The sequence below is a fragment of the Ctenopharyngodon idella genome, chromosome 10 (assembly GCF_019924925.1).
Source record: "Ctenopharyngodon idella isolate HZGC_01 chromosome 10, HZGC01, whole genome shotgun sequence".
Classification (NCBI taxonomy): domain Eukaryota; kingdom Metazoa; phylum Chordata; class Actinopteri; order Cypriniformes; family Xenocyprididae; genus Ctenopharyngodon; species Ctenopharyngodon idella.
In genome coordinates, this window is record NC_067229.1 from 15,660,315 (window position 1) to 15,677,261 (window position 16,947).

A 16,947-nucleotide genomic window follows, 5' to 3' on the forward strand; every position below is an offset into this window, starting at 1 on the left:
GAATTTTTTGTTTCAAATCAGTGGTTTGGAGAGCGTGTATCTATCTGTCAAAGTCACGCCCCCCAATGGTGAAACATTAAAATTTCAAGACACTTATGACGTAATGAAGCTTCATTTACTGAAATCACGTAACTGGCAGTTTAAGATATTGTTGTATAAAGTGGTTATTTTGTTTTTTTGGCGCACAAAAAGTATTCACGTCGCTTCATAACATTAAGGCTGAACCACTGTAGTCACATGAACTGTTTTAAATATGTCTTTAGTAGCTTTCTGGGCATTTGAAAGTGTTAATTATCTTGCTGTCAATGCAGGCCTCACTGAGCCATCGGATTTCATCAAAAATATCTTAATTTGTGTACCAAAGATGAATGAAGGTCTTACAGGTGTGGAACAACATGAGGGTGAGTAATTAATGAAATAATTTTCATTTTTGGGTGAACTAAACCTTTAACATTGCATCTGACAAAAGAGTCAACAACTTTCATGCACGTATTTCAAAATAAAAGTCTCGCATCAGAAAAACATTTAGAATTACGTTTTTTTGTTGTTGTTGATGTTGTTTCTTTGACTGTACACTCCACAACCCACTTAGAACGGTCTTGCGACCCACTTGAACAGAATAGCAGATGTACACGAATAGTGACAGCCCTTAAATTCTGCACTCTTCTGCTGGTTTTCAACTCTGTCAGTGAGATCCTGTTACGTATTTTCCACTTGATTGTTGTCTTTGAAGGTACTGTGCACTAGCTCACAGTCTGTAGGGGGCATGGTCAGGAAATTAACACCATGCCTAGGAGGTCAGTTTGTAGACAGACAGGCAGTGCAGTGGAAAAGTGAAGGTTGTTGACAACTCTGAAATTGGAGTGTGATGATTCAGTCTGGTGAGGATTATAAACTCTCACACTCTAACACAAAGTTTTCAAGCATTATTTTGGATCGTTGGTCATGTTCTAACTATTTTGTTTATGTCCGTGATAAAGGCCTTCTCTTCACTTCTCTTACTGAATGTTTCTCAGATTCTGGACTGAAATATGTTTCAGAAAAGATTCATCCATGGTCTCCATGTGTTTGTTTTGTCCTTTGTTTCTTAACCTTTCGTGTACTAAAGGTTTACGAATAGGGTCTTCAAGGTAAGGAGATGGAATTGACCTCAAGATTGACCATTGATTCCTATACCTCTCAACTTCCAACCCTTCCAACCTTTCTGACACTCATTTAACATTTTAAGCCCCTGAATCAAATGGCAAAATTACTGTATTTTCCTTAGACATTGTAAGGGTGGTTTCACTACAGTGGTTCAGGCTGCAGGATTGCCAAATGACTAAAGAAAACCGATCAGTATGATGGTGTAAAACTGTACATTTCTTGTCTATTACCACCCACTGCTACTTACACAAACGATGGAAATAAGCATAGTTAGAATAGCAAAATATGTGGGAGAGCGTTGCTATAGTGTGACTATATTGTATTGCAGTAGGTAGCACTTCAAAGTTAATACAGAATCAAAACTAGTTAGCATGTCATTTGTAATCGAAAGGATTTAATGATAGTATCTGGTTATGGTTACACTTGAAATAGTTACAAAATAGGTGTGTGAGATGCTAAAATCATTTGTACCCAGCATGTATGTAAAATGAGAGAGAGAGAGAGAGAGAGAGAGTGTGTAGAGAGAAAGAGAGATGGAAGGCAGAACTCAGGTAGAGAGGAAGAGCAAAACCCCCAAGAATACAAAGAAGAGAGAGAAAAGCCCGGAGAAAAGAAGAGACAGAGCAACAGTTACAGTCTTCTTTTATCCATTCCTGGACCGTGTGACTGAAACCCAAATGTGAGACATTCAAACTGAACAATCAGCAGAGTACAGCTTCCCCCACCATACTAAAGGTGTGAGGATTAGCAGACCCCCGATGTACACATCTTGGCCTACAGGCCCTGATCACTTATCAGTGCCTCTTGTGTCTTTAGGAAAGCAAATGTCTTTGTTCATTTTCAAGCCTAAGAATACAAAAAAGGTCTGCACTCTGAAGCACTTTAATCATGGTACACAGGAGACAAGTTGACAAATGTTTCGGCTCTTCGCCTTCGTCAGTGTAACAATTTCACTCACTCTCAATAATAATATAGAAAATGCACTACAAATCCTCAGGTGATCATGATCATAATTAAAGCACTCAGATAATCAGATAATCAGTCCACAGACTCCAGTTTAAGTCCATCTGAAACAACAAATCACAATTAAATCACAACACATTTTCAAGCCTACAAATAGGTTTGTTTAGCATGGATGAAAACCACAGCCTGGACAGATTCCTGACAAATGCACTTGAGGATCCATGGGGATTAGGTTAGAAACAATCAAGGCCATGACTGTTCCACAATGATGCTCAAGAAGCACAGGTAAACACAAGAGCCAGTCTTGCCGTCGTGCAACTGAACGAGATGAGATGCGGACTGAAGTACAAACTGTTGTCTCAGATGGGGCCTGCGGATTCACCTATTCTCATGTCTGTAGAAGTTGTAGAAGGACTGCTGTTTGTAGGAACAAGCAGCATTAAGAAGAAAACCCAAGTGAAATGCGGCCAAAAATGCCTTGCAGGCTTTACAGATTCCCAGTGAAACTGAGGCTCAGTTCTCCATGGCATTCTGTGGCCACACTCCACCTCAAGACTTTTCTGATCTGCTGCTGGTTGTGATTATTTTATTTTATTTTTTGTAGCTTGCAGTTCTTCACCATGCAGGTCAAGTTTTTGAATACTAAATTTACATCGTTGACATGTAATCTTGGGCAGTCATGTATTTAATAGTTGCAGAAGTTCAGAATGTGCAAAAAATGCTTTATTAGTAGATTGAACTTGATTTTTCATATGACCCATTTAATGTGATATTGTTTAAGGGGACCCCTTTTCACAAGATGTAATATAAGTCTCTGGTGTCCCCAGAATGTGTCTGTGAAGTTTCAGCGCAAAATACCCCACAGATAATTTATTATAGCTTGTCAAATTTGCCCCTATTTGGGTGTGAGCAACAACACACCGTTTGTGTGTGTCCCTTTAAATACAAATGAGCTGCTGCTCCCGGCCCCCTTTCCAGAAGAGGGCAGAGCTTTAACAGTTCAACAACAACAACAAAGCTGGAGAATCTCACGCAGCCAAAATGACGATTGTCAGTAATGGTGTTCAGCCTTACATTGTTCAAACGGGAGTCGGTCACTGATGGAGAGAAGTTACAACTTATAGAATACAACTGGACGTTTCTGAATGGTTAGTGGATACATTTATGTGTTGCTGTGGAGTTGATTCAACTCATTGACTAGCATGTGCCGTCATGTTAATCTTTTGTGTAAATCCAGCGTTGAATTGACCCTCGTTTGTGAAGCAGTCCGGTGACGGCATGGTAACAACACTGTACTACAACAACTCTTCCTCTTCTCTAAAACAGCCCAACATGGCCTCACCCCCTTTGTTGCGTGTACCCGGGGGCAGGGTTTATGTAAATTTTGGGGTTTGTGATGTCACCAACCCGGGAAGAAGCTTGTTGTAGTCCTTAACCCCTTAGCATTCCTGTAAAATTTGCCTAAAACACCTTTAAAAAAAAAAAAAAAAAAAGGCATACCCAAATTAATTGGCTTTCTGTTCTTGAACCATTTGGAGTATATGCATGGTTTTGGTCTCTTTTGAAAGGTATGTGTACCGTAGGCAGTACAGTGGAACGCTAACAGGTTAAAAAGCGATTTCTGTAAAAGAAAATACCTCTCTTTGCATTGAACTTTGAGCATCGTAACTTTGGAAATGTTGTTTATGCTCAAACAGCAACATTACACACTAACTAAAGTTAAAAAGTGAAATCATAATCAAGGACCCGTTTAACATTTACCTGCATAATTGTTAGTGTTGTTTACCATTGACTTTTAGAAGATAACAACATTTAAATCCAGTTACAGTAAGATGAATGAATCTTTTGAAGTTCTTGCACCAAAGTTACTCTGGACATCACAGGTTTGTGTAGCTATCTGTGTACATCCTCCACCAAAGAGAACAAGAAACACTCTCTGAAGGATGACAACCAAAGTCATGTCCACTCCACTTTCCAAGAGCTGGTCTGGCCAAAACATCCTTGTGATGCAACTTGATGAGAGGTACAGGCCCAATGCAGAAGGAAGTCAAGATAAATGCAGTAGAAAACGCTTGCACTCTTTACAGTTTCCCAGTGCATCTGAGGCTGACATCACCACGGATGCACATCACCTCCAAACAGGTGGAATCTTCCCAATCAGAAATTTTGGAAGACTCTAATGACACTTCAGCAGTAAAAATGACACGATTGTCCCAAATGAGCTCCAATTTGGACTAAACTGAAATCTAATATTGACCTTCCGGTAGCACTGTGTATGTTAGTAGTTTCTTGTCTGTCTGTTTTCTCTCTCTTTCAATTTATTTTTCCTGAGCACCAAATGGAGTAACTTGTCAAGCTTTTGCTGCAGGATGTTATAAATGAGAATTTACACTAATTTCCATCAGCTTTGGCAACTGGTTGGTATGATGTTCCTTGTTTTGTTAGTTTGCAGTTATTCTTTAAGAAGAGTGAACAGTGACACTAATATGGTAAAACAAAAATTGTGTAAATATCTAAAAATGAAGATAGTTTTTTTATGTGCTTTAAGTATGGTCTACAAATGTATTTATTGTCATTTTAACAAGGTAATTAGCTCTCCATCTGTAGCTAAAAATGCTTCTAAGAGCAATATTAATATTTTTAAAACTATATTAATATTGTCTTAATGTTACATGTTTTAGACTGACTTTTAAGATTGTATCATTTCCATCCAGTTACAAAGAGAGATGAAAAAAATCTCTAAATTTTACATTTACAAGGTCCTGCACCGAAGGCATTGTAAGTTACTCTCTCTGGACATCACAGGTTCGTGTAGCGTGGACGTTAAGGAAAACCGCAACCTGGACAACCTCTCCTCCAAGGAAGCGCTGGGGGAGGGGCCTCACGTAGCCAATGGAAACACTCGAGGATTGAGCAGGAAACGCCCTCTGGAAGAGGGCAACAAAGGCCACGGGCACTCCAAATTCCGGCCCAAGAAGCGTAGGAAACCACAAGGGCCGGTCTTGCCGAAAAATGCTCTCATGCAACTGAATGAAATCAAACCTGGACTACAGTATAAACTTCTGTCGCAGACGGGGCCGGTACATGCACCCGTGTTCGTTATGACCGTTGAGGTTAACGGACAATTCTTTGAGGGCTCAGGCCCAACAAAGAAGAAAGCCAAACTGAATGCGGCTGAAAGAGCGCTGCGCTCTTTCGTTCAGTTCCCCAATGCATCCGAAGCTCATCTCGCAATGGGTCGCACACTGACAGTTAACGCAGACTTCACCTCAGATCAAGCGGATTTCCCTGACATGCTATTTAACGGATTTGAGACACCCACACCACCTGATGAGCCCTTCTACCTGAGTCTTGGCAGCAATGGGTCTCTCTGCTCTCTAAATGAATACCCTCTCCCTGTGACTCTGAAAAACAACAACAGGTCACATCCTCCTCTCCCACTACCCCCTGCACTCATAATGCCCCCTACAGGGAGTGGCAAAAATGCTGTGATGATCCTAAACGAGCTTCGACCAGGATTGAAGTATGAGTTTGTGGCTGAGAGTGGTGAAAGCCATGCCAAAAACTTCATAATGGCAGTTACTGTGGATACACAGATGTTCCAAGGTTCCGGCCGGAATAAAAAACTGGCGAAATCAAGGGCAGCCCAAGCAGCATTGTCAGGTCTCTTTAACATGCAACTGGACCAGACTCCATCTCGACAGCCAATCCCCAGAGAGGGACTTCAGCTACACCTGCCTCAGGTAAGAACGTTGTACCCCGTCTTTTATTAAAGGATTAGTTCACGTTCAAATGAAAATTACCCCAAGCTTTATTCACCCTCAAGCCATCCTAGGTGTATATGACTTTCATCTTTCTGAGATATTTTAATAAATATCCTGACGCATCCGAGTTTTATAATGGCAGTGAACAGGGGTCATGAGTATGAGCTGAAGAAAGTGCTTCCATCTACATCCATCCATCATAAACGTAGTCCACACGACTCCGGGGGGTTAATAAAGGCCTTCTGAAGTGAAGCGATGCGTTTGTATTAAAAAAAAAATCTCCATATTTAACAAGTTATGAAGTAAAATATCTAGCTTCTGCCAGACCGCCTTCCGTATTCAAGTTACGAAGAAAGTGTAAAATGGCGTCGCGTCAGTTAAGCTTTTTCCATAAGTTGAATAGGGAAGGCGTAGGACATGGCATAAGCTTTTTGAATTGCGAGAGTTTGACACTTTCTTTGTACGTTGAATAGAGAAGGCGGTCTGGCGGAAGCTAGATATTTTACTTCGTAACTTGTTAAATATGGATTTTTTTTTTTAAATACAAACGCATCGCTTCACTTCAGAAGGCCTTTATTAACCCCCCGGAGCCGTGTGGACTACGTTTATGATGGATGGATGTAGATGGAAGCACTTTCTTCAGCTCATACTCGCGACTCCTGTTCACTGCCATTATAAAGCTCGGATGCATCAGGATATTTATTAAAATATCTCAGATTGTGTTCATCAGAAAGAAGAAAGTCATAAACACCTAAGATTTTCATTTGAAGGTTGTCTCTTACAGTAAAAGTCCCCTTTGACATGACCAACACATTTATATGTCTACTATCTTTCTTTCTTTAAAATCTAACACTGGGTGTTAGTGGTTACCATGGTATGCATGTCAAAATGACCTCATATGATGGGCTAAGTTTAGGCTACGATGCACCTAACTGACTATGCCATAAATGAATTCAGTTCAAACCAACATACATTGGACCTCTGTCTTGCATTTTATCAAGCTTGATATTGAAAAAGCAATTTTAATGCGATTAAATGCTATGCTTCGGTAGCTTTGCTTAACCATCATTTGTCCTTTATAAAGCTTCTGCCAGTCTTCATTTAACAATTTTAATTAAATCAGAATCTACACACGAACGTTTCAGTTGGATTTCAAATGAAGTCAAGCATTAAACCTTTAATCGGTGCGCCAGTGTACACAGCATTATTTACACATTAGCTAATCCTGTTCATAATCCCTCCCATTCCCCCTTGATAACAACCAAAGAGAATAAACAGAATCTTAATTAAAATCAGATACAGAAGCACTTCTCAAACAAGAAAACACATCACTCTCACCTTTCTGACTTAAGAGATCATTCAGTAAAAGGTCTATGTCAGTCAAGCAACTCATTTCTTTTGAGATCGAGCATTTAAGACACATTTTGTTAGACATTTTCAAATGGAACGTGCTCTGTTTAAAACTTACAATTTCATTTCCTTGGAATTTATTCAGATATGTTTCATTGTTGCTGATTTGTAAGGTGACATGCTAGTATACAGATGTTTGTAGTTATGGTTGTGGGTTCCGCAGGTCCTCGCAGACGCTGTCTCTCGTTTAGTTGTGGAAAAGTTTAGCGAGCTGACAGACAACTTCACGTCTCCACATGCACGGCGGAAAGTGCTTGCAGGTGTTGTCATGACAACCGGTAAGCACGATGCATACTTCTGATTGAAACATTGATCTAGGAACATGTTCTCTTTGGCTAAATCAGGTTGACAATTTTTTCAGGTACGAATGTGAAGGATGCTCAGGTTATTTGTGTCACCACGGGAACCAAGTGTATAAACGGAGAGTACATGAGTGATCGAGGACTAGCTCTTAATGACTGCCATGCTGAGATCATCGCACGCCGTTCCCTCCTCAGATACCTGTACAGTCAGCTGGAATACTTCCTCAGGTGATACACACACACAAATACATCTCTTATGTCTTTTTATTTGTACTAAATAAATGTTTTTGTTAAATGTTTTTATAAATGAATTAAAAATTTGTGTATGTATGCGTGTGTGTATATATATATATATATATATATATATATATATATATATATATATATAAAACGGTTAGTTCCTGTTTTTTATTCATAATCTGAATCTGAACACCTGCTGTGTTTTATTCACGATTTTCTTCACCCAACGGTTCTGTGTATCACTACAGAACACACTTGGCAACCACTCTTAGCAATGTAAACTGTTTGTTCTCAAATGATATTGTTCATTGAAGCTTACTGTATTATGTAGAAGAGTATTGTGAAAAAGAAATCGAGTGAGCGAGTTTATTACCTGCATTCAGACTTCAGGTCAGTCCTACGATCATAATAAAAATCAGTTTAAATGTCAGATGTATTATTTTGTCCTTTTAACAATTAAGGGGTTTTCCCATGACTGACAGCGCTAATCAAAGCATTTCACAACAATTCAGTCTTTGCAATGTAAAAGTCTTCACTACTGACTGACACACTCATAAAGACAGTCTTTGCCGCCATCTTAATGGCGTAATAATGTAACTTCTGTTGCTGTTCACGGTCAGGGACTATTTTTTTCCAGCGGAAGGAAGGCTTTTAGTGAAAGTTTACTTCATTAAAGTTGCATTGATACATATTTTTGGCTTTAATATTTGTATTTTGTGGTAACCGTTTTATAAAAGCAATAAGGTACTCGAGGCTAGTGCTGTATCGTGAATAAGCCTAACCCTTCACAGCCTCTCGTACCTTATTGCTTAGATATATTTATACAATGGATGTCAGTTTAATGTTACTTTAGTGTGGTTAAAATTATTTGTAATAAATATTATACATAATTATTAAAAAAAAACATAATAAATAATATAAATATATGTTAAATATAAATATAAATAAATAATATAATATTTGGGTGCTAGCAATACTGTCTAATAGTCCTTTATTTTGTATTCATAAAGAATTGACAAATCATTTACACTAACCTGTGCATATGGAAAATTATTTTTGTAGTTTCTCAGATGCCAGTTAGGATGAATTGATATGGATATGTGTGTGTAATCAATTAGACATGACCTTTTATTTACTGTGAAATAATAAATGACAGATTTGATGAGATGGGTGTCAGACCAAGGACCTATTTTCAATTACAGACATTTCAAAGCCCTCTTAATGGTCTCTGTTGACATCATAGATCACACAAGTGTGTGTGTGTTTTCTCTGTAGCGACAGCACTGAAGAACATGAGAAATCCATATTCAGATGGTGCAGTGAACACGGCTACCGGCTAAAAGATGATATTCAGTTCCATCTGTATATCAGCACGTCGCCCTGTGGAGACGCCCGGATTTTCTCCCCTCATGAGGCTGGTGCCGAGGGTATGCAGTTTTTTTTATGATGGATGGATGGATTTGCACATTATGTTGTTGTATGACATGATAAAATAAGGACAGGCTTTTAAAAAGTAGTAAACTAAACTCTGTTCTCTTTCTTTGTAGACCAGGGTGACCGGCATCCAAACCGCAAGGCACGCGGACAACTGCGAACCAAGATTGAGTCTGGAGAAGGTACGATACCCGTTCGTACGAGTAACACCATTCAGACCTGGGATGGAGTCTTGCAAGGAGAGCGACTGCTAACCATGTCATGTAGTGACAAGATTGCAAGGTATAATGCCATCAATAGAGAACTGAAGTAGAATCACATTACCATGTTAACATGTTGCATTTTCATACAATATTTGTGTTCTCAGTTGCCACTTTCAAATTAATTTACTTTAAGTCAGCATGAAACAGAAGTGAGTTGTAATGTATATCCGAATGAGACGGCGGGACTTGATTTTGTCTATGGGGAATTTATCGGATGGTTGTGGTTTGCTAATGGTCGATCTCATGTGAGTGACAAGTTGTTCCAGCAAAAAAGTCATCAGAGGAGAAGAGATGTTGCTGCAAGAGGGAGGGGAAGTTATTTTGATTAAAGATTATGAGGGCACATGAATTAAAAAAATAAAATAATGATGTGCACAGATAAACTGTAATATTCCATAAAAAAACAAGTGGAAAAGTTGACATGAAACCAACATTTGCAACCCATTTTAATTCTATAAGGAGATATATTTCAAGAAAAAAAAATTAGAATGGGATTGTTTTTATCCATCAGGAAATTATTGAATTGTGAACAAGTGTTTGGAGCAGTGGGATTGAAAAATAAATGTATATTGAAATATAAATTCAATTCAATTTTTTTGTGTGTGTGTGAAATAATGTGCATTGACTAATTCGAAAGATCTGAAAGTTACAAATATTATAAATTCCAATATAAAAGTTCATCTTTGCAATAAGTATGAACTTCAGTGGCAGTTTATTTTTATTTTTAGAATTTGTCCTTTTCATGTTTAAAGCTAAAGCTTTAAGTTTCTATTTGATTATTATTTTTTTGAACTGTACTGAAGCTTTGGTTGATGATTCGTATTGAAAAAAAAAAGGCTGCTGACATCAGGTGGCCCACTTTTGTGTCAACACCTATCCTTGATCCTTGACAGTCTCACTTTTTTCCTCTTGCACCCCACCACTTTTAATGAGTCCATCTCGTTAGCATTCTGTCGCCTGCATCCATTGGCACTCAGAAAGCAGCTGATTGGCTGTCTTCTTGGCTCTGAAACCCCAATCACTTCAGCTCTCTCCAGAGCGGGGGGCTCCCTGGAGCAGGGGCATTTGGCCCCTGATTAGGACTCTGATTATGGCCTCCAAAAAACAGCCGTCCTGCTGAGGGAAGCCTGCTGACGCAAACAAATCCGCATGCCTCATGTTGGATACCAAGAATCCCACTCCAGTTAAACGCGGTCGTTATCATGCAGCTGTGAGCCAAGGCTTTTCGAGAGCTCGGATCTCATGCGTCACCTACGGGGAAGAAAAACTTGTTCTGAAGGCCTTAAAGAAATTACAGTGATTGAGATTATAGAACCCAGGTGTTATTTTTCCGATCACTTCAATGGTTGCTGTAAATACGTCTATGTGCAAAGTGCTTTTTCTTGACATCAGGATGTTGTTTCATTCCTTTGTGGCTTGTTCTGCAACACAGGTATCATGCTGTATGTCCACAGGGGGCGACTCATTTTGTACTGCTTGCAGCCAACGACTTTAATGTTTCCTTCTACCATCAATGAACAAGGTTCACCAGGTGCACACCTGTACTTTTCAATAACATCTTTTTTTTTCTTTTTCTCTCTGCTTTTGTAGATGGAACGTGATCGGAGTGCAGGGGTCTCTTTTGAGTTACTTTACAGAACCCATCTATTTCTCCAGTTTAATTTTGGGAAGTCTGTACCATGCTGACCATCTTTCCAGAGCCATGTACCAACGTATTGCCGACATGGACGATCTGCCCCAGCCGTTCATTCTTAACAAGCCCCTTCTTAGCGGTAAATCATCTTGAATGAATGATTAATTGTATAAATTGTTCTGCTCTTTGTCCAACCACATTTGTTTCTATTCTCCTCTGCAGGTATTAGTAACACAGAAGCAAGGCAACCTGGGAAAGCTCCCAACTTCAGTGTCAACTGGACAGTCGGAGATCAGGGTTTGGAGATCATTAATGCCACCACGGGGAAAGATGACCTCGGAAGACAGTCTCACCTCTGCAAACATGCCCTCTACAGTCGCTGGGTCTGTCTACATGCCAAGGTAAAGCATTTCTTTAAAGGTGGATGATACAGGATAACTCAAAACAGCCAAGGATTAATTTTTAATTAATATGGTAACTTGGTCTATTAAAATGCCAATATCCATTTACTTCTCTCAGCTCAGTGAGACTCTGCGGATCCAAGGATCTTGTCCGGGCTCCTACCACGAGGCAAAACAAGCGGCAGTGGAGTATCACGCAGCTAAACAAACTCTCTTCAAAGCTTTCAACAAAGCGGGACTGGGAGCGTGGGTTGAAAAGCCCATCGAACAAGACCAGTTTTCCCTCACCCCTTAAGAGAAACCGAGAGAAAGGGATTGTCTGCAAAAGATCTTTTGTACATTTACATGGAATGCAAGGTTTTAATCTAACCTCCGCAGTTGTCACTTTTTTGCTTCTGTTATTATTGCAAGTCACTCAGTTTCTTTTATCTATAATAACATGGTTATGTTCACAATGGCTGGCTTGAAAGTAACACAACTGGAAACTAGGTAAAAGGCGGACAACACGTTGCACTAAACACAAAGGTAGCTTGCACAATTAACCCTATTGACTATAATGCTGGCTTGATTTTACCTCCGTAATGAAGGAATGATTTTAACCTGTTAACTGCCTTTTGAGCATAGATCTGAACATAAATGGTTGTAATTCATGAATGCTTTTGAATACAGACCTAAGGTTGGTCTCTTTTTAAAAAGACACTCAGCAGATTATTGCAGAAGTGAAAGCAGCTTTAAAAAATGAAAGTGTAAAAAAGTTATATAAGTTTAAGTTTACTGTAAAGCAAATGTATTGAGCTAAAAAAAAATTTATTTTATACAAAATTATGTTTTACAAATCAATGTTTTGGATTGCAAAATTGCTAGAAAATCAAAGCTACAAACTCAAGTTGTGTTCCAAATTTGAAGTTAATATCACAATAATTTAGGTTTTTAAGTACTATTTCCATTGTAATGTAGTGTCCAATTTCGTGTCCAACAGTTTTCAAATGACGAATTTTGAATGTTTAAAGGTAGGGTAGGCAATTTTTTTAAAAACACTTTTTGTCATACTGGTTGAAACTCTCTTTGCATCCTGATAGCAAACAATAATAGAAGTGGTCTAAATATTAAAACGTACATAAATCTTCTGTGGAAGTCTCAGGACCAGAAAATGTTGGTCCAATCATTGCATTCAGTCTGTCAATTTTAAATAATTTGAGCGCAAGAAGCCGTGAAAGAGACCGCAATTCTGAACGTGCGGCTGTTTTATGTGCGCGCACACGCAGATTCATGTGAACACCGGATGCCGTTTTCTTCCACATCTACAGGTGCGTTCACGTCATATCCTAACTACTGTAACTACAAGATTCTGGCTCATTAAAAAGCGTTCACATCCTTGTAGAGTTCGTAATTACAAGCTGGGAGTTTTCTGAAAGCTCCCAAGTGTACCACGTGTACCACTGTACCACCTGACCGCTGTAGGTTCATTTATGTGTTGATAGTGGTGCCATAGAAACGCTTAATTCCCAGTCAGAGGGTGTGAACAGCTCTGAATATAACGTCACGTGTTGTCATCTCAAGATTACGGTAATTACGTGGTGGCGTGAATGCAGCATGTTTGTGCCTGAACAGACACATACATGCAAAAAATTGTCAAAATGCACATAAAAGATCGACTATCCTCATAAACACAATGATTATGGCTTAGGTGAACGAAACAATTGAGAACTAAAACCGGATGTGTAATAGCATTATTTATCCGTGCCGCGCATTCGGTCTAAAAGTGACAGCAGCCCCTGCCGCTTTCTATCATGAATGTTAATCAAACAACAAAAGAAAAGAGAAAAATCACTTTTGTAGTTTTAACACAGATCGTTTAATTTATACAGTGAGACTATGCAGTGTTATTTTACATTTGATTATTCAATCTCTGTACCTGAATACTGTTACTTACCTGGAAAATATAAAGCACTATCTTTGTTCTATTATATTTATCTATTCTATTATATTTATCTAACAGCAGCCGCTTTTTACAGTTCCTCTTGAACCAAAACAACAAGCTTATGCTGCATTCACGCCATGTCGTAACCGTAATTAAGAGATGGCAACCTGTGACGTTCTACCTGGAGCCGTTCAGGTCACATCCTCAGACTCGGAATTATGTGTTTCTATGTCAACACTATCTAACATAAGATAGCTAAGTAATAGCTCTGTAAGTTGATTACAGACATTATTATTGTAATGTTATGCTTTGAAACATGAGGTTACACTGTCTCTTGTGACGCTTTGCAGACTGCTGTGTGCATTTATATGTTTTGGAGGAGGTGTGGCTTTGGAGAGCGCTCTGAAGGGAGGGTGGAATCGCATGCTTTCAAAGCTAGCTTGCTATTGCTAGCCTCTCCATAATTGCCTACCCTACCTTTAAGCTTTAGAATGATACCTAATTTATGATGATTACTAAAATATGTGATAGGGGGAAAAAAAAGGCAAAAAATGTGATGGGGAAAAAAATGCAAAAAAATAAAGAGCGCCAAGTTAAATTTGCAAGCGCGTGACAGTTAACAGGCTAAATGTATACATTTATATGATTATATGTTTTTGTTTTATATATTTTGTTTTATTTGTGTTCCTACTCTGCAGCATTGTAATAAGTTAGCTGCTTTAAAGCATAAAACCATATAATATGAGACTATGTACGTTTTTGTGTCTCACAAACCTTAGGGAGGCTCCAAACAGAAAGTTTTCTTTAAGCACAAGAGACACACCAATCAATATTATGGTTGCTATAACCCAGCAGCTTGGTTGAACAAAAATACCCAACATTGTGAACATTGCGCAATTCAATATGTATGTACCGATATTGGATTAATAAGAACATCTTCTGATACCTATAGTTTGGTGGTGCTACCACCTTTTTAACACCCTGATATTCAGTACATCTCAGAACTCAGAATACAAATGAATAATTTTATTCTCTATAGCATCTTTTCCACATTTAACTAACTTAAGGTGCTTTATGAAATTTCAAACTGCGATCGATGCTAATTATTACCAAGCCAGAGATGAGTTTTGCAACTGTCCACTTCCCTTTTGATTGATAGAACATAAATTGGCTGTTTCAATAATTAGCCGATGTTTAATAACTTGGATAATTATATTGGCCAGTATCTGATTGTCCAGTCTATACATAGCTAAAAATAATATAACAAAATGACCCAACAGGCTCCAGTCAGGATATAAGTAAAATCTGTGCTGAACATATATTTTATTTTATTTGTAAATGTATTTCTATTTGTATGTTGTTGTTGTTTTTTGTCTACAACTATGTTTCCGCTTTATTGTACAATTAAATATTTAGTTTTCTGTTTAAATTGATTTTGTCACCTAATTTCTCATTTAATGTTAAGAATGCAATGCCAAGTTAATCAGATTGCAGCTGGGGAAGATTTGTCTCTTTTTTAAAGAAGTGGTACAGGGATTTGGTTATCAGATGTTTTTTTAATGATTGTAATTATGTAAATACTAAATTACAATGTTACAGATTCCAGAAATCTGCTTTGGATTTCATATAAATTATTTTGGTCTTGCCCCAAATGTGTTCTTGTTTGCATGTGTCAATGAATTACACAAGACCGCAGGGTGTCCCATATGTTATTTATTTTATTCATAAAGGGTTTTTTTTGTAGCCACAGTGCACACCTTTGCAAAGCACTGGTGTGAACTGGTGTCACAGCAGCTTTCTTCTACCCAACAGTCTATGCTGCATTGCATCACCTAAGTGTGGACTTCTCAGAAGAATGAGAGCGACATTTGGGACCGGGCCTTTATTGTTTTAGTTGGGGTTTTTTTTTGTCTCTGCTCAGCAGGAGATCTTGAATCATTGTAAACTCTAGAACTCAACCTAGTTATGTCGATACATGAACTTGTCCTGGAAAATTCCCATGATGCCACCGTGTTGTGCAATTCAGGATACTCTTTGTTATCCAACATGGATCCGGTTTGAACTGGTCCAGAAGTTACTTTAAGTGTTGCACCCAAGCAGACTCAAACGTTGCATGAGTTTTCATATGAGAAGAAAAGAATAAAAGGACAGGATGTACTGTATGAAATTAAAACCATTACAATCTTTGTGGTTTACTTTGGTCCGTCAATCTTTTGTCTTATGTTTCCCAAATAACACCAAATGTAATGGACATTGCAAAAGGTTTTTCTTAATCCTGAAAGTTGTGCTTAATTTCCAATAAATAGTATTGTGTGCAATTGTACCAACTTTTGAAAGCTTGTAAGTTTTTAAATATCCAAAACAATTTAATAGACTTGGCGAGGGATTAAAAACACGTTATCACTGTTCTGTGCGTTAAGAACAAAAGAGTTTCAAGTGGATTTGTTTCTAGAGTTCTAATTCCACTAAATTATGACCTTTTGTTTACCCGCAATAACGACAGGCAAAATGAAGAGATTAGTGGTGTGGTAATCGCAGTGACTAGAGTGAAATTGTGTTTATCTGAGCTCGCAGGCTCGTTGTGCCAGATTGGTCTTTGAACAATGGCACTTTCAGCTAAAGTGCTTTTATCCGTGACTCCTTTAATTCGCATTCTGGAGTGTTTTCTCTCTTTTTCTCTTTTTACATTAACATTTATCATTTTTGAGGCCCGAGGCCTTTATTTCTCTAAAGAATGCAAGAAGTCCTTAAAGCATGTTTGTATCCTGTTACATGTGTGTTTTTACAGGCTTACAGCAAATTTTAATCATCAATGGTTCTCCAATATTGTACGATGTTTGTGAACACTGGATTAAAAAAAACAGCAATTTATGAAATATTTACAGCAGTAACACTTAAACGGAAATAGTAATATACTAAAATGTAAATAACCATAAGGATCCAAAAACCAAAAAGTTTTTTTTACTTGTACAAAATTAATATTAATAAATATATATAAATTTATTTCAGTGTTTGATTTTAAGGGCATATTCATTTTTGAACAATACACTTTGTTTTTGTCCAGTTTATTTGTTTATCAAAACATGTTTAGCAGTTTCTTTTCACCTCTACATGTCTATTTAAACATATAGAATTTATAGCCATTTATTTATGGGTATATTTATTGGTCTTTTTGGGGATACTGATTACTCCAGCCAGAATATTGTAGGGTGGTGTCATAAATATTATTTCATTTAACTCAAGCTTGAGTACAGGAAAGTAATTTTTAAGCAATAGTGTATACAAGTAATTTCACTGCAAAGATAGTTTAGTTTTGCAAGGAAGTATGAAGAATATGTTCCCATATGCTATGTGCATCCAAAACAAACTAAAGTTCAGACAGGAAAGATATTCTCAAGCGGTTATTTTTCTTTTCTCTCCCATTTGTATGAAAGTAGAGAAGGGTTTCAGATAATCCGTACAAACCTGTG

General features: G+C 38.0%; 1 protein-coding gene across 2 annotated transcripts in view; it reads left to right on the forward strand.

Annotated features, from left to right (window-relative positions):
• Positions 1 to 15,805, forward strand: part of adarb1a (adenosine deaminase RNA specific B1a) — a 41,589-nt gene extending 25,784 nt beyond the window's left edge. For both annotated transcript variants that reach the window (XM_051910793.1, XM_051910792.1), the window contains 8 exons: positions 4,915 to 5,852; positions 7,447 to 7,561; positions 7,645 to 7,813; positions 9,101 to 9,252; positions 9,373 to 9,541; positions 11,113 to 11,294; positions 11,378 to 11,556; positions 11,675 to 15,805. In XM_051910793.1, coding sequence (XP_051766753.1) covers positions 4,915 to 5,852; positions 7,447 to 7,561; positions 7,645 to 7,813; positions 9,101 to 9,252; positions 9,373 to 9,541; positions 11,113 to 11,294; positions 11,378 to 11,556; positions 11,675 to 11,851 — 2,081 coding nt within the window. In that variant the 3' untranslated portion in view covers positions 11,852 to 15,805. The remainder of the gene's footprint in view (positions 1 to 4,914; positions 5,853 to 7,446; positions 7,562 to 7,644; positions 7,814 to 9,100; positions 9,253 to 9,372; positions 9,542 to 11,112; positions 11,295 to 11,377; positions 11,557 to 11,674) is intronic.
• The last annotated feature ends 1,142 nt before the right edge of the window (positions 15,806 to 16,947 follow it).